This window comes from Stegastes partitus, unplaced genomic scaffold (genome assembly GCF_000690725.1).
Source record: "Stegastes partitus isolate 25-593 unplaced genomic scaffold, Stegastes_partitus-1.0.2 Scaffold368, whole genome shotgun sequence".
Lineage (NCBI taxonomy): Eukaryota > Metazoa > Chordata > Actinopteri > Pomacentridae > Stegastes > Stegastes partitus.
In genome coordinates this window covers 305,295-328,225 of record NW_007578099.1, presented here as the reverse complement: position 1 = coordinate 328,225, position 22,931 = coordinate 305,295, and the positions used below count along the sequence as shown (strand labels likewise).

The 22,931-nt window shown below is 40.3% G+C and overlaps 1 protein-coding gene across 2 annotated transcripts; it reads left to right on the top strand.

Annotated features, from left to right (window-relative positions):
* Positions 1-733: 733 nt before the first annotated feature.
* On the top strand, positions 734-21,991 carry kdm5ba (lysine demethylase 5Ba). 2 transcript variants are annotated; one of them, XM_008284692.1, is made up of 27 exons: positions 734-1,038; positions 5,794-5,871; positions 6,298-6,420; positions 6,551-6,721; positions 7,745-7,870; positions 8,816-8,909; positions 9,027-9,124; positions 9,235-9,393; positions 9,532-9,651; positions 11,058-11,216; positions 11,649-11,830; positions 12,390-12,552; positions 12,941-13,060; positions 13,441-13,635; positions 14,672-14,853; positions 15,296-15,420; positions 15,545-15,695; positions 16,131-16,251; positions 16,491-16,846; positions 17,496-17,634; positions 17,739-17,918; positions 18,012-18,170; positions 19,384-19,803; positions 19,967-20,057; positions 20,162-20,340; positions 20,461-20,724; positions 20,882-21,991. In XM_008284692.1, the coding sequence occupies exons 1-27, from the start codon at positions 886-888 to the stop codon at positions 21,017-21,019; spliced, it is 4,446 nt and encodes a 1,481-aa protein (XP_008282914.1). In that variant the 5' UTR covers positions 734-885; the 3' UTR covers positions 21,020-21,991. The 2 variants fall into 2 exon arrangements, with proteins under 2 accessions (XP_008282914.1, XP_008282913.1); XM_008284691.1 differs by having other exon boundaries at positions 9,027-9,133.
* The last annotated feature ends 940 nt before the right edge of the window (positions 21,992-22,931 follow it).

Below are 22,931 nucleotides of genomic sequence, written 5' to 3'. Positions count from 1 at the left end.
ACAGGAATTTATGGTATTTTCCAATATTATGAGGACAATACTTGATGCAAGAGGAGTTCAGGAGTTAGTGTGGAACAAATGTTTATTATAAAAACATAAACAGCTGAACTATCAACATATGACTCCCCTCCACCAATCAGAGAGCTCCTCTAGACCATTTAAAAACGAAGTGCCGGCCAGCGCGCAAAGATCTGGTGGGTGTGTTCGAATACAGAACGCCGCGTGCCGTCTAATACATCTATTCTTTCCACACAGCCGGGCGGAGTCAGGAATACTCAACCCACCACATGTCTTCATTTGTAATCCGATTGAGCCCAGTGCACCGCCGTGGCTAGAAGGTAAAGTAATCAAACGTATTCAACAAGGGGGGCAATCATCTGTAAGGAAACCACGGAACCAATAAGCTATAAAATCCTAAACTGCGTGTTCTCAAAGTGTGAACTGTACGAACAAACTCTACATTTATTTTCAACGGCGTTAAAGTTGACTGAAATAACGACGAAGCCGTTTCTCTGCTTCAGCATAGTTCTACAGCCATTTAACTCCATCTGATATGAACACGCATCATCGGTTTAGTAAAATAATAATTCACACAAAGTCAATGCTCGCATTTATATCCAATGTTTGCGTTTATAGGTTTGATATAACCTCAGAAATATGCAAATAAATGACAGTAACCTGAATAATTCGTGGGTGTCTACTTTGTGAGGCGGACGTGCACAGTCTGAAGCTGTCACCAGCTCGTCTCCAACTAGAGAATTCGTCTTTGAGTTCAGTGAGTGGAGTGTGGACATGAACTGAAAGACAGACATTCAAAGCAACCATTTTCGGCGTGAGGGATTCCTTTCAAATTATTTCAGCTCGAGTCATAACGAAGATGCAACGATGACTCAGCCACAGCTGAATGAGTTCATTCCTCCTCCGGAGTGCCCCGTTTTTGAGCCCAGCTGGGAGGAATTTGCCGACCCTTTTGCGTACATCAACAAAATACGACCAATTGCAGAGAAAACTGGCATCTGCAAGATCCGACCGCCGCCGGTGAGTGTTTCTTCCTCTTGGCCACTGTTCGATGTGTTTGCACGGCGTGTTGGGCTCGGCCGCTGTGGATAATTTAGCAGGCAAAGTTGTGTTTTTAGACAGGTTTCAACATGGCGGATTGCGGCTCCGAGTAGAATAGTGAGCTAGCCCGAGCAGGAGTGTGTTCAGTTCGCTTCAACGGTAGGGAAGCTCTCACAGACCTGCCATTCAAGAGGAAACCTGTGTCCTGGCCAAGTTTTAACCCCCCCAAACGGTCACACATTTATTTATTACAAAAGTCCGCTTGAAGAGGGCGTTTTCTAAAAATAATTCAAACGTTAAAGTTTGCCTGCACGCAAATATAATGTAAATTGTTTACGTTAGCGCAGAATGAAGTGCTTCCTGGAGTCTGCGCACGGAAATAACTCGCCGACGTTTGAACCAGTGGTTTGTCCTTTGAGTAATTTGGTGAAAATGTAAAGCACAACTTTTCCCGATTGGGTTTGACGGCTTTAGATAGTGTGAGGTAACCTAGCTAGCGTTAATCAGGCCCGTTTAAAGCTGCAGTTGTCTCACATCTAACGCTGGCTAACGTACGTGCTCGGTGACCAACTGTTTATGGAGAAAAGGGTCGCTCAAACACGGCGCTTAATGGACACTCCGTTTCTCTCTCTATCATAGTTTCACTATCTTCACCTACTTTAAAAGCCATTTTCCTGACGTTTTTTTTATTAAACCAACTATTATAGACTCGTAAAATAATCTAATATCGTTATTGTGGGAACAACTCTCGCAACGATTGTTTTTGACAATAATTCCCCTTTTCTCATTGGAGGATTATTCTGTCGTAATCCACACCTCCCTGGCGTCACAGAAGAGAAATATTATTTGTTTAAAAAAAATAAAGAAAGAAAGCAAACATAACACTTAAAAAAAAAAAAAAAGTTTAAATATATTTTTATAAAATTAATCATCCCAAAACGGACAGAATACAAATTCATTTCAAACTGACCCTCTTTCTGAGATATGATGGGAGTGGGGACCTTATTCAAGGGTGTGTCCATGCATTAACGCAAATTAGATAAAGGGCGAATTCAGCTGAAATTAAATGATATTACCATGTCTGACGTAATTTATGGCAGGTATCCCCTTTGTCAGCATGAGACCGTTGAGATCCTGCGTGGACATGGTTTTGTTTGATCTGAATACCATCTGATAACGTGGTACTCGTCTTTAGGAGAACTTAGGAAGCTGTAAAAGTCCATTTTGCACGGTTTAACCCAACGGGTAGGGGTACAAGGGACTGGATTGTTATCAGAAACGGGTGGGTGGGGTGACTGCTTTTAGTGTTTGCTGGTCCAATGGCTGAAGATGCAGAGCTCATGTAAACAAAAGAAGGCAGTGGGAGAAGGTTTGAGCAAAGATGGGCCTCTGATTAGTCCCCTGAAATCAAATTGTAAAATAAGCTTCTGTTGATCAGCCCATTTACCAACCCACTCTTTGTTTTCACCAGTGCACGAGCATTTTAGTCCTAGCCTGTTCATTGAGTGTGCGCTGGTGTATATAAATGGCTCATTTTAAAGTTTAAATTCATCATTTGCGTTACACGGTGTATGCACAATTAACTGCATGCACCAGCAGTTTCATCTGAGCATTCAGACCAAAATTTGGCTCCAGGGTTGTGTGTGGGCCAGAAAAAAAAAACAATAAACAAATCCTTCAGCAGATGGAATCTGAGCTCTTGAGAGGGGATTTCTACTAAGGCAAATTTTTAAGTGTGTGATTTTTACACTTGTTTTGTATGTTCGTATAAAAGGAGAGCTCCTGGGGCCTTGTTTGGCAGAGGTACACACCATTTGCACATGAGATCCTGTGTTTGGAGATAGGATCTAGCCTGAGGTTTCTTTTTCTTTCATTTTTTTTGACTTTTTCTCCAGTATAAACGGTTCAAAAAGAGGGAGTTTTTAGAACGGAAGTAAACATTGCACCACAACCTGTTTTTGATCAGTGATTTCTGGGTGCACAGCATGCGGTTAGAATTTCCTACAGGGGTTTACACAGGTCACATTTTGACTGTAGATGTTAGTAGCACACACGCAGAGGGTTTTTAGTGATATGTTCGGACTGGTTGTGGTTAAATTCTCAATACTTGCATTTGTCATTTTGCACTGGGGCAATGCTAGTCATGTAGAGACCAAAAATGCACTCAGAATTTTAACTAATGTGGTCAAAAGGATTGTCAATAAAACTCTTCAAAACACTCCATATGTTTCCAAATCATTGTTTTCATTTTGTGCCCCAACATTTGTTGGCCTAATCTGACTTTGTCAGCATATGATAAGGTGGTGTTAATGCAGCCATTGTTGCCCCTTCTCTGACCAGCATTTCCCTCCTGAGAAGAAAACATGCCTTGTCTAGGCCCCGTAAATCTTGACTGAAACATTTTATAGTGCCCACAGTAATCCTGCTGTAACACTGCAGGCAGTGGCTTTTGAATCTTAAAGTTCTATTTTTAAAAATACGCTGTTTCTGTCCACTCTAAAAAAACATTGGGAGCGTTACAGCTTTAGTCAGATCCAGTACCGTAGGCTAATTTCCAGTCCCAGCTGAGTCAGGTCATGTGATCTGTTTACTTATCTTGAATGTTAATGTGGCACATTGCCTTTTCATTACAAATCTGTGTCAGTGGTTTGGCTCAAACATGTGAACTTGGACATTTTAAATCAAATGTCATGCTGTATCTCAATGTTAATGCCTTTTTTTAGCTAGTATGCCTGTAATTGCAGAAATTGCTATAATTCTGCACATTGCAAAACATTTTAAATTTTAAGACACATATTAAGTCATAAAATATTGAGACTGGATTCAAGGTAGAGTGTAGTTAGTGCTTTTAGTAATTGGTTATCCAGAGCAAATATATTTTATGTGCATTGCGAGTAAATCTGCCATCAGTGTGTTCACTTTATACAATTTAGATTGGCTTGAATGATGTGGCCTATTTCTTTTAGAAAGCCTTAACACACTGTTGAGCCCACAATCTGAACTCTTAAAGAAAACGTAGCTGTCCTGCAATGATTAGTCAGTCATCTATTTTTATAGTACTTAATGTTGCAAGTCTTTTTTTTTCATCAAAAAAATTCAGCATTTCCCTCTCTTCTCTGTCTAATCTTACTGAAAAAAAAATTGAAGGGGTCAAGTGAATAGACAAAACATGACTTTTAAAGATGTGACCCTGGACACAGAGAAAGATTATTGTATGATTTCCACAGTTTTCACAAATTCTACAGACTAAATCAATAATCAAGAAAACAGTCTAAAGATTAATCAAAATGTAATTTGTGTGAGAGCCGCTGTATCTATACGCTCTTTCAGGATATAGATTTATTACGGGTTTATCGATTCATGTGTTTGTGAGCACATCAAAGCCATGGTGGAAACTGTGCAGCCGATGCACTGTGAGTTTGTCTAAGAATGCTGGTGTGACTGTATGTGAAGGGCAAATGTGAAACCTGAAACTTTTATCTCCAGGATAAGCATTTCTGTCCGTTCTTCACGGTCAAAGACGAATAAAAACAACTGTATTATTTCAGCTCTACATGTTAGACCTTTGTTCATACTAATAGCAGCTCTTTAGGAACCCTATAATATCAGGCTATGACAGTGTTTACCATTATCAGCTCACTGATGGAGAGAATGGCACATTTTGTGTCACAGTCAAGGACAGAATTTCACAGGCTGTTTGTCTCTCATTTGTAAATTATCTCACTCACTTGAAGGAGTGTGGTGTCACACATTTAATGATGCAAAACTGAGATAATCTTGCTGTCTGTTGAGCCATCACTGACACCCTGTTTTCTAGTCTCGCAGGAAATTGCATGGTCTAGCATGAGTAGGTTTGTTTTAAAACAGTGTGCAAGTGCATTAATATTAGACTTGTGAGTGTTTAGCGTGTCAGTGAGTGACTTAAATACCTGTCCATCACATCGGGCCCGCCATTAATGAGACGTTTTTGTGTTGTTAGGGAAAGCATATCCTTGTGACAGTTCTATTAATCAATACTATTTTAAGCTAATTTTATTAAAGGGCTATGATAAATATTTTAATAAAGGTTTGGTTTTTATTTTGATGTCACTTCTAATCTTGCCTCACTCTGTTTGTGTGTCATTCTGGGTTGAAAATGGTTTCACTAGCTGCTGTGAACTTCCCTGAGCCTCCCATAGATGAAGCAGTTAACCAGGCATACATTTCCCAAAGCAACCAGTTACTTATCATCCTTAACATCTTTTTTCTTGCTTTATTAAGAAAAATAGTGTTTTCAAATCCTTCCAGTAAAGCATAAATCTCCTTTGTGTAACTTTTCCAACTCAATGCAGCGTCTTTTTTTTTGTTTGTTTGTTTGCCTTATTCTGGTGCCCCACGCAGCAGTGCTAAAATGTCATGAATATTTGACAAGCATACACTACATCTAAATCTTGAACTGGAAGTAATGGCTTGGAGCTGAGAGGCACAGAGAGGACTGGTTTGGGTCCTGTCATGGGATTTGTTTTCAAATAACAAAAATGTGTAGTAACACTGTTATTATTCTGTAAGAGGCTTTTTTGGAGTGGTTTGACTTAAACTAGCACCATACACTGAGAGCCTTGTTGTGTATGTTGACGCCTTTCTTGCAGACTGACAAACCTGCAAACAAAAGTTGATTTTACAAGCTTCTGTTTCAGTGTGATCACCAAGTTTCATTTTGCTTACTAAGATGTTGTTGTTGTTTTTTTTTCACAGGACTGGCAGCCACCATTTGCCTGTGATGTTGACAGACTGAAATTCACACCACGAATACAAAGGCTTAATGAACTGGAGGTACATGTGCTAGTGTGTTATTTGAAATGCAAGAAATCCTGTTTTGTTAGTCATTTAGACATTTTATTTGGGCTTTTAGACATACATGTTATTGCTTCATTGGGTCTGTCTTCGTTCACCCCGCTACAGTTTCAGCTTTAGAATATCTGTTAGAATGTGATCATGAGCAGAGATGAGAAAATAGTGCAGGCATATTCATTTCTAAAATAAAAATAAAGCTTCAGTCTTAGGAAAGAATGTAGAAAGATAAGTAGATAATTTTAGTGGGTTTCCTAAAATGGCCTTTGGGCAGTTAACATCATGTGTACAAAGGTCAGTGTTGCTCAGACTTTTGAAATTGTTTTCTTGTTTTCTTGTAACTCTGTCCACATTAAGTAGTGAAATGTTTTTTTTTAATAACTAAATCTCATTTCATCTTATTTGTAGGCTCAGACCAGAGTTAAACTCAACTTCCTGGATCAAATAGCGAAATTCTGGGAGCTCCAAGGCTGCACTCTGAAAATTCCTCATGTGGAAAGAAAGATTTTGGATTTATATCAACTGAATACGGTGTGCAAATCCCTGCTAGTTATATACTTGTTATATTTTTTACACGTTTGCTTTTGTATACATGTAAATATGGAACACAGTTTTACACATGGCAGCACAATCTGAATACATAACTGTTTTGCTTTTCAAGTTGGTGAATGAAGAGGGCGGCTTCGATGCAGTCTGTAGAGAGCGGCGCTGGACTAAGATATCTGTCAAGATGGGCTTTGCTCCAGGCAAAGCTATTGGCTCTCATCTACGGGCACACTATGAGCGGATCCTCTACCCATATAACCTCTTCCAGACTGGAGCCAATCTGCCCGTATGTCCCATCACTTTTATTTTGTTTTTGCAGTAGCAGAGCAGCAGGAGCCAGTAGGGATGGGTATCGTTAAGATTTTATTGGCAGCTCTATTATTAGCCATACTGTAGCTGAACAGTACTGTTGTTGGTTTTTTCTGAGAAAAAAATTAAACAAATTAAATGATTATTAAATTTCCTCTCTTTACTCATAAGGAGAAAAAATGCATAGCTGTTTCTTTGACAGTAATGTTACTCACTGACTTAATGTCATAAAATATGAATGTCAGCAAAAATTAAAACGTAGGAACAGGTAAAAGCAAGGTTTTGTGAAACTTGATTTATTGACCGCTCTACACTTTTCCAGTAGCATTTCACATGTTGGATGTCTTCAAAGAGCTAGTCCTAGGGAGTGGGAAAAGCAGAATTCTATCTATACTTTGACCTTTATCAATTTTTCCAGTCTGTTCCAGATTTTTTTTCCCCGCATATTCATGTGAGATCATGTTGGGATGTGTATTATACAGAAAGGTAAATGGGCATATTTAAGGTGTTTTATAAGCAATGTTTTAGTTAGCTCAGCCTTCGGAGAAAGTACAGCCTGGACTGGCTCTTCTTGTAAAGATGGTCTGTGTTGGCAGTCCAGTCCAGCTTATTGTCCAACACTACTCCCAGATACTTGTAGGATGGTACTATCTCCACCACTGTTCCCCTGTATGTGGACTGGCTGAGGTGTAGAAGGCTTCTTTCTAAAGTCCAGAACCATCTCTTTGGTTTTCTGGATATTTAGCTGCAGCTGGTTCTTCCTACACCAAGCCACAAAGTCCTCCACCAGTTTCCTGTACTCTCCTTCCTCTCCTCCTTTAATACAGGCCACGATAGCTGTATCATCTGAAAACTTCTGCATATGCATATAGTAGAGAAAGTGTTTCTTTTATATTAAGTAAGGGAATGTTGTTGTGGATTTTGTGTCACACAGGCTTTAAGCCAGGTTTGTTCTGTGTTGAGTGTTCTTCTCATCACATTTGCCTACCTCATTCTGCAGAAGGCCACCTTGACCAATGACACTAAAGATAAGGAGTACACCCCTCATGACCTGCCGCAGCGGCAGTCTGTCCAGCCCCAGGAGACCTGCAGCATCGCTCGCCGAGCCAAACGAATGCGATCTGAAGTGAGTCTCTTGTCTTCTCTGACATTGCAATTTGAATGTTTTATTCATTCTGTGAATAATATACTGCCAGTCATGATCAACAGTATGTGCAAAAGTTTAGGCGCCCTTGCACTTAGAATTTTTAAAACTTTATTAACTTGTTATTAGCTTTTATTAACTTTCAATGAACTTGTTTGGACTTGTAAGGCAGATCAGTAGTTTTCATTGGGAATCGTCAGCTGAGTTTAATAAATTCACTGACTTTATGGTACTCAAACAGCTATGGGCTCCTCTAATCAACTGACTACGGATCTGAAATGGTAGGAAGGTATGGAAGGTAATTGATGCCTTCAGAGAAGGGGGGAAGGCTATAAAGAGATAAAGCGCTGTCAGTTTCTAATTTCCACTGGCTGAAATGTCAATAAGAAAAAAAGAAGACCAAGAAAACTTCCAGATAAAACTACAACACATTGTATTTTTGACTGCAAAGAAACTGTAGGAGTCATACTTGTAATGCCATTGAAAAAGTTTCCATCTTAAGCATGCAAAGCTAACATCTAGATATGCCAGAAAGTAGTGGCCAGCACAATGGCACAGAAAGAAACTAAAAAGAAGTCAACTTCTAAAAAAGGATGGTGATCCAAAGACAACCTCAAAGTTTACTGTAAACTACATCAAACAAAATGTACAATTTGTGTCAATGTGTCAAATTCTGGTATTCAACTGTGGGTTGAGTACAGATTGCACTTTTATTTAGACAAGAATGTCTTTAGACCTTATGACAAGGTGTGTTTGTCTATATCATATACATTTATTTCATATCACAAAAGACCATCTGATCTTGGTGGTCAGATCAGTATTTCTATTGAGTTCTGTGATTTTGTAGTTTATTCCTCATTACTTTCTGAGGACCCGCTAAAATTTCCTACTGACTTTATTTCTGTCAATCTTTCTGTCTAACTCTAGAGAGGTTGTGTCAAAAGTGAACGTGGAGAAGTTTGTGAGAATCGGCCCAATTTGAGGAGGAGAATGGGAACGTATGTTGCCAAACAAGAACCTGGTAAGAAAACAGACTTACAGTGCTTGTAAATTTGTGAATAAAAAGAATTGTTCTTTTAATGGGAGCAAAGTTATTCTCTCTGAAAGCCTCCACTGAATCTTCACCCTTGTTTTTCAGTAAGAATGGCAGTGACTGAAGTGAAAAAGGAGCCCATTGAACATGAAGACCTAAGGAAATATGAAGAAAATGTATTTAATAAAATAAGCAAACCTCTGGTGAATAAAGTAAATGTTTTTCCATCACTGTAATTCAAATGTGTGAATACTAACATAGTGCAACTCATGTTGCAACTTGATTGTAAAGCTCACAACTGTTGTCTGTTCAGGTGGACACATACATGTGCCTGGTATGTGGCAGTGGAAGTGCTGAGGACCGGCTGCTGTTATGTGATGGCTGTGATGACAGCTATCACATCTTCTGTCTGATCCCTCCCCTCCACGATGTTCCCAAAGGAGACTGGAGATGCCCCAAATGCCTGGCTCAGGTGAGCTGCTCTGCCCTCAGGGAGCTGAAGTCTGCTCATAATTAGGAACTCGAGTATGATCTCATGTTTGTCAAAAACCTTGACAGTAAAATCCCAAAAGGTTTGTTTTAAACTTATATTCCTTTTTTTTTCCCTCAGGAATGTGGCAAACCTCCTGTTGCGTTTGGCTTTGAGCAGGCCAGCAGGAGCTACACCCTCCAAGCTTTTGGAGACATGGCAGACTCCTTTAAATCAGATTATTTCAACATGCCAGTTCATGTGAGTTTGCATCATTTGTTAATTGAGTAGTTTCCATTCTTCTTTTTCAGTATTTATTTCATCCTCTCAGTGACTTGTTAAATATGGTGAGTTATATTCTGGTCTCAGTTTTTACTATGCACTGATGTAAGCAGCTTAACACGTTAGAAGTATATGGATGGAAGTTACTCTTTGAGCTCTTTGAAAGCAGATATGTCATGTTGCGACTTAAACACACACACACACACACACACACAAGAATTGTAACAAATTCTGTCTGTATAAGAAAGTGTATTTCGCACATACACACAGATATGAGAACAGATATGAGGTACTGACAAGGACAACCATGGCTATGACTATAAACAAATAATTCTCATAGTTTTATTGTTTTCTGGTTAAGTATCACTATGTAGGATTGTTTAAGGGTGCTACCCACCTACAAAGGTGAGAATTACGTTATTTCAAATAACAAGACCTTGTCGAGCAAAATCAACATAAGATTGTATAGACCGTTCATATTGAAACAGGCAGTGTAGAATGATGGCTGTTGGATACTGTTTTAGTCATGTGGTTCAGTGTAGGCTTACAAAGTTATTTGCTGCTATTCCATGTACTATATTTTGCCTTGGTTCAGCTCTAAAGCAAAAGTGCAACATAGCAGGCAGGGCAAAAGCAGAGATAGGAATTCGGGGCCAGACAAATTCAGATGTCCAAACTAGTTATAGTTTTATGGAGTTGACTCTTGTCTTGAAAATAACATTTGACCTCTATCACAGATGCTCCTGTAAGTAAATTCGGGCCTTTCTTGTAGCTTTAATTTTAAAAATACTTTTCAAGAAAATGTCAACATTTAAGCTACTATGTGGCTCTGATATGGCATTTCTTGCACAAGTGAAAATACATGTTAAACCTGTTATGTGCACCAAACCATACTAATATGAGCATACACTACCTGTACCAGTAAATGAAATGCTATACTCTCACCACAAACTGGCTTTTGGAGACTTGAGGCATATTTTTGTAGATCTTGGAGGAAAACAGCCTTGGACTCTGTTACTTGACTTTATGGCTTTGGTCTGCAGCAGAGGAATGCTTTGATAATGCACCTCCAGAAAGCAGTAGTTTGTGTTATCAGGTGTTGTGTCCTCTTGCTCACACACATCCTGTGGGGATCTCCTAATGTTGTTCATGAATGTGAGAGGTGAAGAGGTTAGAGGTCTGGTTTGAGTGGGGGGCAGGGAAAAGCTAACTTCATGTACTACTGGGTTGAAACAGAAAACTTTGTCCTGTTGGTTTTGGTCCAACAGTTTACAATCACATTCTGACAACGTGTTGCATCAATGGTAGAAATCAATCTTTATTTATGGAGCTTGTGTGTTTGTTTTCCAGACATGTGTTCAATACAGTGCTTGTTGTGTTTTTAGATGGTTCCCACTGAGCTGGTGGAAAAGGAGTTCTGGCGTCTAGTCAGTACAATCGAAGAGGATGTCACTGTGGAGTACGGGGCTGACATTGCCTCCAAGGAGTTTGGGAGTGGTTTCCCTGTGAAAAACGGCCATTTTGAAGTCTCTCCTGAGGATGAGGTACAATATGTCTGTCGACAGACTTATGTCTGTATTATACTTCTTTCCTAAGAAAACTCTTTTTTTTTTTTTAATGTTTTAACCCAATTAACTGAACTTGAACATTGCTGGAATTGTTTTTGTCTCTTTAAAACTTTATGAAAGATAATAAAAGTGTTTGTTTGTACAATAGGCAATGTCTAAAAGAGTGCCTGCCATCTCAAATCAACTATCAAAACATACTTTAAAGAAAATGTATCCTGTATATTTTCAAAATATCCCTCAATATTTCCTAGAGAAGAAACGCTCTTCTAAAGATAACCTTCTTTTCAGCTGTGAAAAGTAACAGCACTGAAACTGTGTTTTTGCTATTGGATAGGATCAGTTTTATGTTCTGGGTTACATCTGAGTGAGGGGTTAAGTGGAGTGTTGAGACCTGTCTCTGACCTGCAGCATTACCTGAGCAGCGGCTGGAACTTGAACAACATGCCGGTGCTCGATGCCTCAGTGCTGACTCACATTACAGCCGACATCTGTGGGATGAAGTTACCGTGGCTGTATGTGGGCATGTGCTTCTCCTCCTTCTGCTGGCATATTGAGGACCACTGGAGCTACTCCATCAACTATCTTCACTGGTAAAGTGCACTCTGTGAACTCTATTATGCATCACTAATTGTTCAGTTTTCATACAACAGGAATAGTTTTGTGTTTCTTCCAGATGTCTTTCTGATATATGTTAAAGAAATCACATCGATGTCTCCTGTCAAACAAATAAGTAATTCATTCCTGTAAAATAAAGATTCCAAACATGATGTCCAGCTCCAGTCCTTTTGATCTTAGGATATGTTCAAAGTAAGTAAGTCTCTGTTTATGCACCAGGGCCTCAAGGGAGCAGTTTGGTCGTAATTTATCCAGCACTGACATGCTTGGAAAAGTACAGGGTAAAAGGAGAAGAGGGAGGCACAGAATCAGATTGATAGAAGGTGTGACCAAAAACAAAAAACAAAGTCCCTAACAGAGCCATTTAAAGTTTACAAGACAAGACAGAAAAAGCTGGAGAAAGTATGTCCATGGGGTCACCATGAGTCAGAAACGCATGGATGGCACCTAGCAACAATAACAAAATAAGGATTATAAGAAACAATCATTTATTTTGAGAATTTTTTTCACTAAAATGTTTGACCACATGTGCAGGGGGGAGCCAAAGACGTGGTACGGGGCTCCCGGTTATGCTGCAGAACACCTCGAGTCGGTCATGAAGAAATTGGCTCCTGAGTTGTTTGAGTCCCAGCCGGACCTCCTTCACCAGCTGGTCACCATCATGAATCCAAACACACTGATGAACAACGGCGTCCCGGTAACCTGCTCACTGTTAACGCTTTTTAATTAATAATTTAAAAGTGGGGAAACAAAGATAGATTGTTCTCGACGAAGTCTGATGCCAAGTCCTTACATGTGATATTTGCACATCACTATGGCAATAAAATTGTAAAGGTGAATCAAGATGGGTTAGCTTCATTACTGAATACAGACAGATGTTCTTTATTCATTCTTGGTTTGCAGCAGGAGAGTGTATAGAAAACATCAAACATGTTACAATTCCTTAGACGTACAGTTCTCAAATCTTAATACAACCTCAGGGAGCAGCATAATTTGACTTCTTTCAACTAAAGAAGTGTAAAAACAGAGACTGTTGAACACAAACCATTTGTAATTTTTTCTCTCTCTTTTCTTACCACTCATAGATCTATCGCACCAACCAGTGTGCAGGAGAGTTTGTCATCACTTTCCCCAGAGCTTACCACAGTGGATTCAACCAGGGTTTCAACTTTGCTGAAGCTGTCAACTTTTGCACCATGGACTGGGTACGGAAATCTGTCACATCCAAAACCTTATTATTTTTATGCTCTGGTTGGGTAAAATGTTGTTCCTTTGCACTGGCCTCTAAAGATGTTTAACTGTTGTATTTGTAGAAGTTCTGTTAATGACATTTCAGTTATCTGAGAAGTAAATGTCGCTGCATTGATGCCGTCTACAGTTTGCTAATAACACACAGTTGAAACAACCTTGATAAAAATGATATATTAACTTTATTTTTGCCGGCCAAAGTGCTTGACTAAGCACAATTAAATACGATGTTAGGTGGCAGAGCCTGTTGTTGTTACTGTTGTTACTCTTTCTGCCTCAATACTTCCTATTGACCCATGGCTTTTAAACTCTGCCTCATGTCTATGTTTTCTAACAGATGCCCATCGGTCGTAACTGTGTGGGTCACTATCGCCAGCTGAGCAGATACTGCGTCTTCTCCCACGATGAGATGGTTTGTAACATGGCCCTTAAAGCAGACATGATGGATGTCGACCTGGCGTCAGCAGTGCAGAAGGAGATGACCATGATGCTCCGAGAAGAGAAAGAACTGCGAGAGAAGATCGACAGAATGGTGAGCTGCTTTGTCTTCAGGATCCATTGTAGTTTATTTTTCACTTATCTAGCAGATTTCGTTCAGTGATGCAAATTGTTGCTACCAGTGTGTGTAACTAAAGGAAATGATGTAACATTACAAACAGACTCTTTACCTTTTTGTTAAAATGAGTGCAAATAGATGTTTTGGTTCCTGGGTTTGTGATGGAAAATTCTCTTTAAATATTTCAGGATGCAGCGATCATTTCATATACATGTATATCATGATGCTCATGTGGTTCTCGTGCTGATTATCTTTAAATCATTGTGTTATTAGCTAAGTAGACATCATTAACATTTTATTATTTATGTTATTAGGTTAAAGAAAGAGACAAATAGCAAGAAAGAGAAATTATACATATAGTTATATGGGTCTTTCCTTTAGTCCACGATCCCAAATCTGCTGTTCCTTATCAGAATTTACAGTGTTAGTTCTTAAGTTTCCTAAATATGTGCTAAAAATCCACCTTCTTCTCAAAACAAAAACAAACCCTCATCACATTTCTTGAAGAAATAAAAGAGTAAAGATAGAGAAAATGGGTGTAAATCAAAGTAAGAAATGCACACTACATTCTGTGAACTCGCCTGTAAAGAAACATCCTAATCTTCAGTATAAGATTACCAATTATGGTCAGCAAAGTGTTAAACAACTTTAACATCTGGAAAGCTGGGTGTGGTGTTTACAGTGCGGTCAGTTTCTGCATAAGACAACTACAAACTCTTCCAGCTACACTGGAAGAAAAACAAGTAGAAAAAAGTAGGAGAAAGAAGGTGTTTAAACCAAACTGGAATGCATATTCTAGCAAAGCTCACAAATTAACAGGTGTTTTCTGTGAAAGTTAGAGTTTGGTGGTGGTGTAGTTTTAATGATTTATCGTCTGAAAGCTTTGAACTTTTGAAGATATTTATCACAATTATAGATTTACATCAAGAGACTTTTGGTTTGCACAGATGTGACATTTAGCTGCTCCGTCTCCTCTGCAGCAGCTCTAATGACTGTGAATTTGCGTCCCCAGGGTGTGGTGCAGTCTCGACAAGTTGATTACGAGGTGCTCCCAGACGAGGAGCGGCAGTGCTGCAAGTGTCGGACCACCTGCTACCTGTCTGGCATCACCTGTGCCTGCAGTTCTGGCAAAATGGTTTGCCTGTACCACGCCCAGGACCTCTGCTCCTGTCCTCATAGCAACCTCACACTCCAGTGAGTCTTCAGTAACCACAACGACTGAACATACTCACCTCTGAGTTTTCAGTGGTGAATCATGATTTATTGCTGTCATGAGGGATCTTCATCAGCTGAACTGCCTGTTGAGGACAACTTACTTTAAGAGAATCTTGCATCAGGTTTTTCCCAAATGTTAAGCCCTTGCATACTGCAGAAAGATATCAATTACACAAAAATGCAGTTTCTTTTCCATTAATAGACAATAATTTATCCCATTTTCAGTCTACACTTTCTCATTAGCAGCCACTACTTAATCTAGCAAGATTTCACAAAGCATGACGGCCTTTATATCCACAGCAAAATTAAAGAAACATTTTCACTAGTGGTGTTAGGAGGGAAGATTGTTGCTTCATGTTAAAAAGTAACAAATGACAAAATCAACATGGCATATTCACTGCCTTTGTGTTTTTTCCTGCAGTTACAAATTTACACTGGATGAGTTGTACCCCGTGATGGCATCAGTGAAGCTGCGTGCAGAGTCGTATAAAGACTGGGTGTCCAGTGTTCAGGACATTGTGGAGAACAAAGGAAACAAGAAAAGAGGTGCACAACATTTCTATTCAGAATATCATTTCATTGTACTTCTCTGTCATTTGAAGGATGTATTTAAACATCAATTACAGTCTGTGAATCTGTTCTCTAAGAATGTATTCTGTTTTCTGGTTAGGTTTGGAAGAGCTTCACAGTCTGGTGGAGCAAGCAGAGACAAAGGCGTTCCCTCAAACCAGCCTCCTGGATCAGCTGCGTACAGTCACCTCAGAGGCTGATAAAGTGGCTGTGATGGCACAGCAGCTTCTCAATGGGAAGAGGCAGACGAGGTACTACAAAAATAGATCTGACATATTCAGCACTGCTTGTGGATTCAGCTGTGTCGCTATGAATCAAAATGAACCATGACGCAGGAAGTATCCATCCATAAAAATCAGCAGTACTGAACCTATGTCAAACTAAATCACACTAGATGTCACATAATTATGTGATGGCATATCAGTGATATCATGTTTCTTTTGTTCTCCAGCTTGTGTTTTCCAGTGACAGTTTTTCAGTATGCTTTAGTGTGAGCTGATTCCATTGTATTGTTGTATGTGGGAGTAGAGCTCATTCACTGGTCTTGTCTCCATTTTGTTTGCCAGACAGAGTTGACAATGTGTAGATTCATTTAATTTTTTTTTTCAAGGTGCCAATATGACTGTTTAATGGGAAACTTTTATTTTGTTGCCTAGTCCGTTAAGCAGTTTTAATCGGTGTTTAAGGTACCGTTCTGGTGGAGGAAAGTCTCAAAGCCAAAACGAGTTGACGGTGGAGGAGCTGAGGTCCTTCGTCCAACAGTTAGACAATCTGCCGTGTAACATCCGACAGGCTCCTTTACTGAAGGTTAGTGAGAGTATTTTCAAATCTTGAGAATCATCATCACGAAGAGCTTCGATATGTGGTTATCTAAAAAAAATAAATAAAAAAACTGTCCCCTCATTCTTTCACATTAATGACTCTTCATGTCCCACCACACTTCGTAAAAAGACATTCTGGTTATGTGACATTACTGAATTTTAGAAAGTAGGCTTGATGTGACATTTAAATGTCAGTTCCCAATGCCTGTTCATTGTGACCTCCAGGACCTGTTGACCCGGGTGGATGACTTCCAGCAGCACAGTGAACATCTCCTCTCTGATGAGTCACCCAGCCCGGTGGAGCTGCAGGACCTGCTGGATGTGAGTCTGGGCCTGGATGTGGAGCTGCCACAGCTGCCCCTGCTGAGGGAGAGACTGGAGCAGGCTCGCTGGCTGGAGGCCGTGCAGCAGGCCAGCAGCCGGCCGGACAGCCTCTGCCTAGACACTATGAGGAGGCTGATAGACCAGGGTGTGGGCCTGGCTCCTCACAGCTCTGTGGAGAGAGCAATGGCTCGTCTGCAGGAGCTGCTGACTGTGTCGGAGCAGTGGGAGGAGCGGGTGCTCAGCCTCATGGAGGCCAGGTGAGGACACAACGCTTCACTGGCTCATAACATTCACATTGTGATATTTTTTGTGATCAAATGTTAAATCTACTGTTGCTTATTTGATTGTGCTCAAATATTACAGTTTTTTTTTCTTCTATAACAATTGTGTCTGAATAAACTATATCTAGAGATAGAGGGTTATTCAAAGCACTACCCCAAGTTCCTCTTACTTGCTCTGAGTGTCAGTCTTTAAAAGCTACGAAAAGCTTGTCTCACTCACAAATTAGCATGTCTGATATTAAGCAGAATTTAAAACATCCTAGGTCGGTTGCACTTGTGGGCTTATTAAAACCTAATGAATACACAGTCAAGTCTGTATTTTACAACTGTGAAATCCTATTTTGTGGAGTGTGAAAATGTGAAATCAGCTTAAACTTCAGACAGTGCAGAGTGAAATGTGCCAAGTCTGCAGTGCTGGATCATGGTGGATAAAGAGGATCATGGTGTTGTGACAGTGCTTAACCCACTGATGGCTCCACAGAGACTAACACTCAAATGATCTGATGGTCATTTCTTTTACAAGTTGGACAGTTGCTGTAGGAATGGGTCTTTCTCATGTTTTTAACAATTCTAAAAAACCTGAACATATACTCTCATTTTTACGAAACCTCATTTCCCTTCACAGGCCGTATCACAGCATAGAAACACTTGATGCTGCTCTACAAGAAGTAGAAAACATCCCTGCTTACCTGCCCAACTGTTTGCAATTGAAGGATGTCATCAGCAAGGCCAAGAAATGGCTCCATGAAGCTGAAACACTCCAGGTCAAATATACTTATACGCAAGCCATGTTGAGTGTTTTCAAAGCTTAACATTTGAGAGAGATGGTTGAGTTTGAGTTACTAATCTTGTTTGTGCATGTTTGCAGCTTGGGGGACGTATTCCTGTCCTAGACAGCCTATCTGAGCTGGTTCTCAGAGCAGAGGGGATCCCAGTGAGGCTCGACCCGCTGAGTCGACTGGAGGCCCTCGTTGGTGACATTCAGAGCTGGAAGGAAAGCGCAGCAAAGACATTCCTACTGAAAAACTCCCCTTTCTCTCTCCTTGAGGTAAATGGAGACATTATTAGGTGTGATTAGTTTTGTATCTGTTTTTCAAAGGTGGCTGTTAAAGATAATAAATGTTTGTCATAATGCTTTCAGGTCCTCTGCCCACGATGTGACGTAGGGTCCGGGCACCAGAAGTCAAAATATAAAAAAGTGAAAGAAGCTGCACAGATCAATAAGAAAGCTTCAATAAAACTGGACTCTGTATGTGATGTGGAGCGAGCGCTCTCTGAGAGCAGAGACTCTGCCTCTGCTGTGAGTATTATCTCTCTCTTATTATCATATCACTCTGTAGTGGGGGTTGAAGATTGTGATTGTGACCATCAGTGTAGTTGCACTTCCTTGACTCTTGGAAGAACTGTTTTGATTCGTCATTACAAAAACCCACCTTGATAAAGATGTTTTTCTTAAAGTGGTGCTTAAAAGTCTGCTCGTTGAAATGCTCAACTCAAAATAGTGTTGTAGTCAAGAACATATAAACAGAAACCAAGTCATGTGTTAGGCAGGGTGACACTGAGTCAAGCCCAGGACCAGTATCACACTATATGAAGCACTTGTAATATGGAACATGCTATTGTTCTGTATCTTACTTTGCACTCCTGAAACTAGTGCCCTGAAATATACACTAATTATATAGGTAACGTCCAATACACTTATGTTTCTTAATGCTTCTTTTCTAAGAGTTGGTCAAAGCTTGACATTGTCGCAGCCGTCTCAGTAAGCATTGCTCTGCAGAATTTACATACTGCCGTGTGTTTTCTTTTGGTGGCTGTTGAGCTGATGAACTCAGTGGTTTAAGTAGCAAAATATTATGACAGAAGATTTTGCTGTCATCCCCTCCCAGACAACCACAGCTTCTTTTCGTGTCTCACTTTGTTGTAGTGCATTTGAAAGGGAGGCGGGGAGCAGTGACAGCCGTTAACAGTAACAGAAAATTCAAATTAGAAATGAGTCATGCTGCTGGTCGCATTCGACACAGGAAGTTGTACATCCAGTCACAATAGTGTTGTTAACAAATAAATCAGACAATCCACTGGCAATTTAGTGACATCCCTGCAGTTATTGTGTTAAATCCTCTTGAGACAGGAGGATGTTTGGCTGTCAAATGATAAAACATTGTCTTTTTGTAATATTCAAATTCTCAACTCAAAATAAATTACATAAGATTTTATAACAGAAAAGTAAAAAAAAAAAAAAGTAAATAAATCCTTTCTTCTTAACTTGACAGCATTATAAACTTGCAAATTCTGTCTGTGAGGTGTATTTCAGGGCAAACAGTCCAAAAATGTGTTATGGCAGGCAGGAAGCAACAGGAAATGGAGAGGAAAATACCTCAGAAAGTGAACAGGGAAGCATAATGGCCTTATTTTGTTATTATTATTATGAGTTAAATGCAATACTAAAAAACTTGACATGATCTGATGTCAGGTTGCAGTTTTTAATTTCGTCTAATTTTCTCTCCTCGCAGATGACCACTCTTGCAGAGGTCCGACAGAGAGAGATGGAGATCTTGTTGGCTTTGAGGGCTTCAAATGAGTCCAAGCTTCTTCCTGCTGAAAACTGTTGTGCACTTAGTCTTTGCGTTTGCCAAAAGGCCCCTTCGGGTGCCATGGTGCAGTGTGAGCTCTGTCGAGACGTTTTTCACTGCGGCTGCGTTACAACAACCGCAGATCTTGAGTACGGCCAAGCCTGGCTTTGCCCGCTTTGCCAGCGGTCAAGGAAACCTCCTCTGGACAAGGTCCTGCCGCTGCTGGCTTCGCTGCAGAGGATTCGGGTTCGCCTGCCAGAAGGAGACGCTCTGCGCTTCCTCATCGAGAGGACGGTTCGGTGGCAGCACAGAGTCCAGCAGGCCTGCACAGAGGGAATGCTGGAGAAGGTGTCAGAGATGGTCAGTGAAAAACCTTTGATAACTCTGTGAATACAGTTGATGAGTTATGTGTGTAATTCAGCATCAGAAGACTTGCTTACTTCAATAAGCTGTTGAAATGCCAGATGGTCTCATAAGCACACCGGACACTGTTACAGCTATTGATTGTTCTTTATTGTTTCAGGAGAGAGTCGGACTGAGAACGTCTTCATGTCTGACTCAGGAAATAAATGGTTCAGCGTTTTATACAGAGCACCAGTCTGTTCCACTCCAGGGTCAGTGTTCAAGGCTTTGCTGTAAACATTTCTGCATTCTTTTTTTTTTTTTTTTTTAAAGTTCCCCTCTGAACTCTCATCATAAATAATCATATCTGTCACAGGGCTTGGTCCTGAGCTGGAGGAGCTGATGGTGGAGGGATTCCTGCTGCAGGTCACTCTGCCTGAGACTGAGCAGCTGTACAGATACCTGCTGTACAAACTGGTTCCCCTGCCCTCACGTAGCACCCCCAGCCCAGAGCAGGACCAGCCATCTCCCAGAGCGAGCCCCCACCACAACAAGGTAACCACAAACACGGATGAGTTTACCTCTTGAAGATAACACGTCACACCCCATACTGTATGCTGGCATTATTGTTTACCATTTATTAAGTCCGGTTTTCCAATCTTAATTTATACATAGAATGGAGTGTCCAGTCTGAAGAAGGAGGCAGTGAACGGTCAGAGCAAAAGGACCAAGCGGCGTAAGGAAAGCTCTGACTCTCAGCACAGTGAGAAGGCGAAGAAGTGTCGCAAGAAGAAGCCCAAGAAAAGCAAAGAAAGGAGTGAAGAATTGAAGAGGAACTGTTCTCCTTCACACACAGTGTCTGATCCTGCTCTTTCAGACTCAGAAGAGGACTATTCACTGTGTGCAGCACCATGGTGCAGAGAGCCAGAGGGCGACGAGGTTCGTTTCAGCAGTCTGCTATACACAGAATATTCTATGCAGTATTTACCTGATCTGATATATTTAACTAAAATTTGCTCAGATTTACAATTTACAGTGAAAATGCTGTAAAACACTTTTTTATTTTGTTAATTTTCCCTGATCTTGCTCATTTCAGGTAAACTGGGTCCAATGTGATGGCAGCTGCAATCAGTGGTTCCACCAGATCTGTGTTGGACTGTCTGCTGAGCGAGCAGAGAAGGAGGACTATATTTGCATAAGCTGCACACAGCCAGACTACGACCGAGGAGAGTGAAGACCAAAAAGTGATGCTGAAGGATCAGCAGTTTTTTTTTGTTTTTTTTTTGCAAGCCGCAGCACTTAGGTGCACACCTGAACTCTGTGTGTCCTGTGGCTTCTCCCCTTTACCTTCTGGCTTGCTCTCAGTGAACTTGGTGCTATTTCCTTTTTCCCCAGAGTTACTAAAGACTTCTGTCACTGTTTTTGTCACATGGCTGGTTTTTCAGCCCTTCAACTAATCCTTTCTGAAACTTTCCAAGACTTGATGCAGATGTGGTAAATTGTTTCAAGAACCAACAGCGCAGGGATTTTTCAACCAAAAAAATGTCAATTTGACATTTTGGAACAGTTTTTTTTTTCTTTTACATGCATCTGAACAATGTGAAACTTTTCTTTCTCTTGTAGAGTAAATATTATTTATCTAAGCAATAGCTGAACAGATTAATTGAGGTTCAGTTTTCACCTGAGCTATATTTGTGCGTAGAAATACTTTGATAAATGCCTTCCTGAAGCAAAAACCCACAAGAATTCACTTTATGAATCCTATGATATTACACAGTTCACTTAAACTTTGTGTACACTGCAAAACAGAAAGGGATCAGTGATCCAAAATGTGCAAATGTTTGCACCTGACAAATTGCTCACATCTCTTAAAATTCACTGACTTTGGTAGAAAGTCAGGCTTCCCTTTTGCGCTGTCTGCAGAGGAAAACAACAGTCCTGGATCCTTTGTTCCTGGCGTTGGGCGAGACTTGATTATGCTCACAAACTAAGAATGAACTGTCCGACATCAAAGGAATGTACATTTTATTTTAGGGTGGATTTTCCCTTTATGGTTGAGGATGAAAATATTGTGTTGGACTTAGATTTAACACAGACTGTGTGATTTATTTGCCACGGGTATATGACCTTTTTCCTGCTCCTTTGAGTAAATAATATAATTCATATGTTGCAGTTTGCATTATAAAATAAAACGTTTGTTCCCATACGTCCAGACTCATCAATCCTCACAGTGTTGAATGCCAGACATGTAAAACCTCATCATTTGTAGTCTGCAATAGTTTCTGTTGTGTTGATTTTGTTTTTATGTTGGAAAGGGAATATGTTGCACAGCAGAACTGATGACGGCAGACTCCTGAGTTGGTTCTTGTGACCCGATGGAATTCACCAAACCAGAAGAAACTGTGAAACTTGTGAGCAAGCAGTTGACTTCAAAGACACCTGGAAACACTACAGATACAGCAGGACATGAAGCGAGGTCACAAAGTCGCTTCTACAAGATCAAATGTGTTCACAGTGGTTACACACAAGCTCTGTGGTTTTCAGAAATTATTTCAGAATGAATTTCTGCAACTTCACAGCTTTCCAGTCTGGGAGCTACGTACCTTTTTCACTTCAGTAGAAACAAATTAAGTTACACATGTAAAAAGTGAACTTGTCTTTTTCAGCAAATCAAACAGCAGCCTTTACAGTAGGATATGTGTAGTTACAGTTATTTGATAGATATTTATACATTGCCCTTGGCTTGTAATTTATGTGCCATACTAAGTTTCCCAGCATAATTATGTTCAACTTCCCATCCCTGATGAAGTACTTCAGCCATCATGCACTCATTTTTTGCACATATACAGTATCTTAGGCCTCAGCAACATATGTATGCAAATACAGAAAAACTGTTCCTTTCACATCCTGATCAGCATTGCCACCTGCTGATTTACATTTTAAGAGCTCTTTTCCCTGTGCTGTGTTCTCTCTGTCTAACCCAGCTGTGACATTTGGATGTGGAGAGAAAACCTTTGAAACTGAAAGGATGTCTTGGTTAGTCTTGAGTAATTACTGGTGTCGCACTGTGTATGTGCGTTATTACCTTTGTGTCTTCTCCCTCATAGTTTTGTCTTCTCATTCCTCTCGCTCTCTCTGTACCTCAC

Bases quoted from the DNA above. Each gene is read 5' to 3' on its own strand.
- kdm5ba (XM_008284691.1), top strand. From the start codon at position 886: ATGACTCAGCCACAGCTGAATGAGTTCATTCCTCCTCCGGAGTGCCCC. The intron at 9,394-9,531 runs GTGAGCTGCTCT...TTTTTCCCTCAG, and splicing joins GCCCCAAATGCCTGGCTCAG to GAATGTGGCAAACCTCCTGT. The intron at 20,341-20,460 runs GTAACCACAAAC...ATTTATACATAG, and splicing joins CGAGCCCCCACCACAACAAG to AATGGAGTGTCCAGTCTGAA.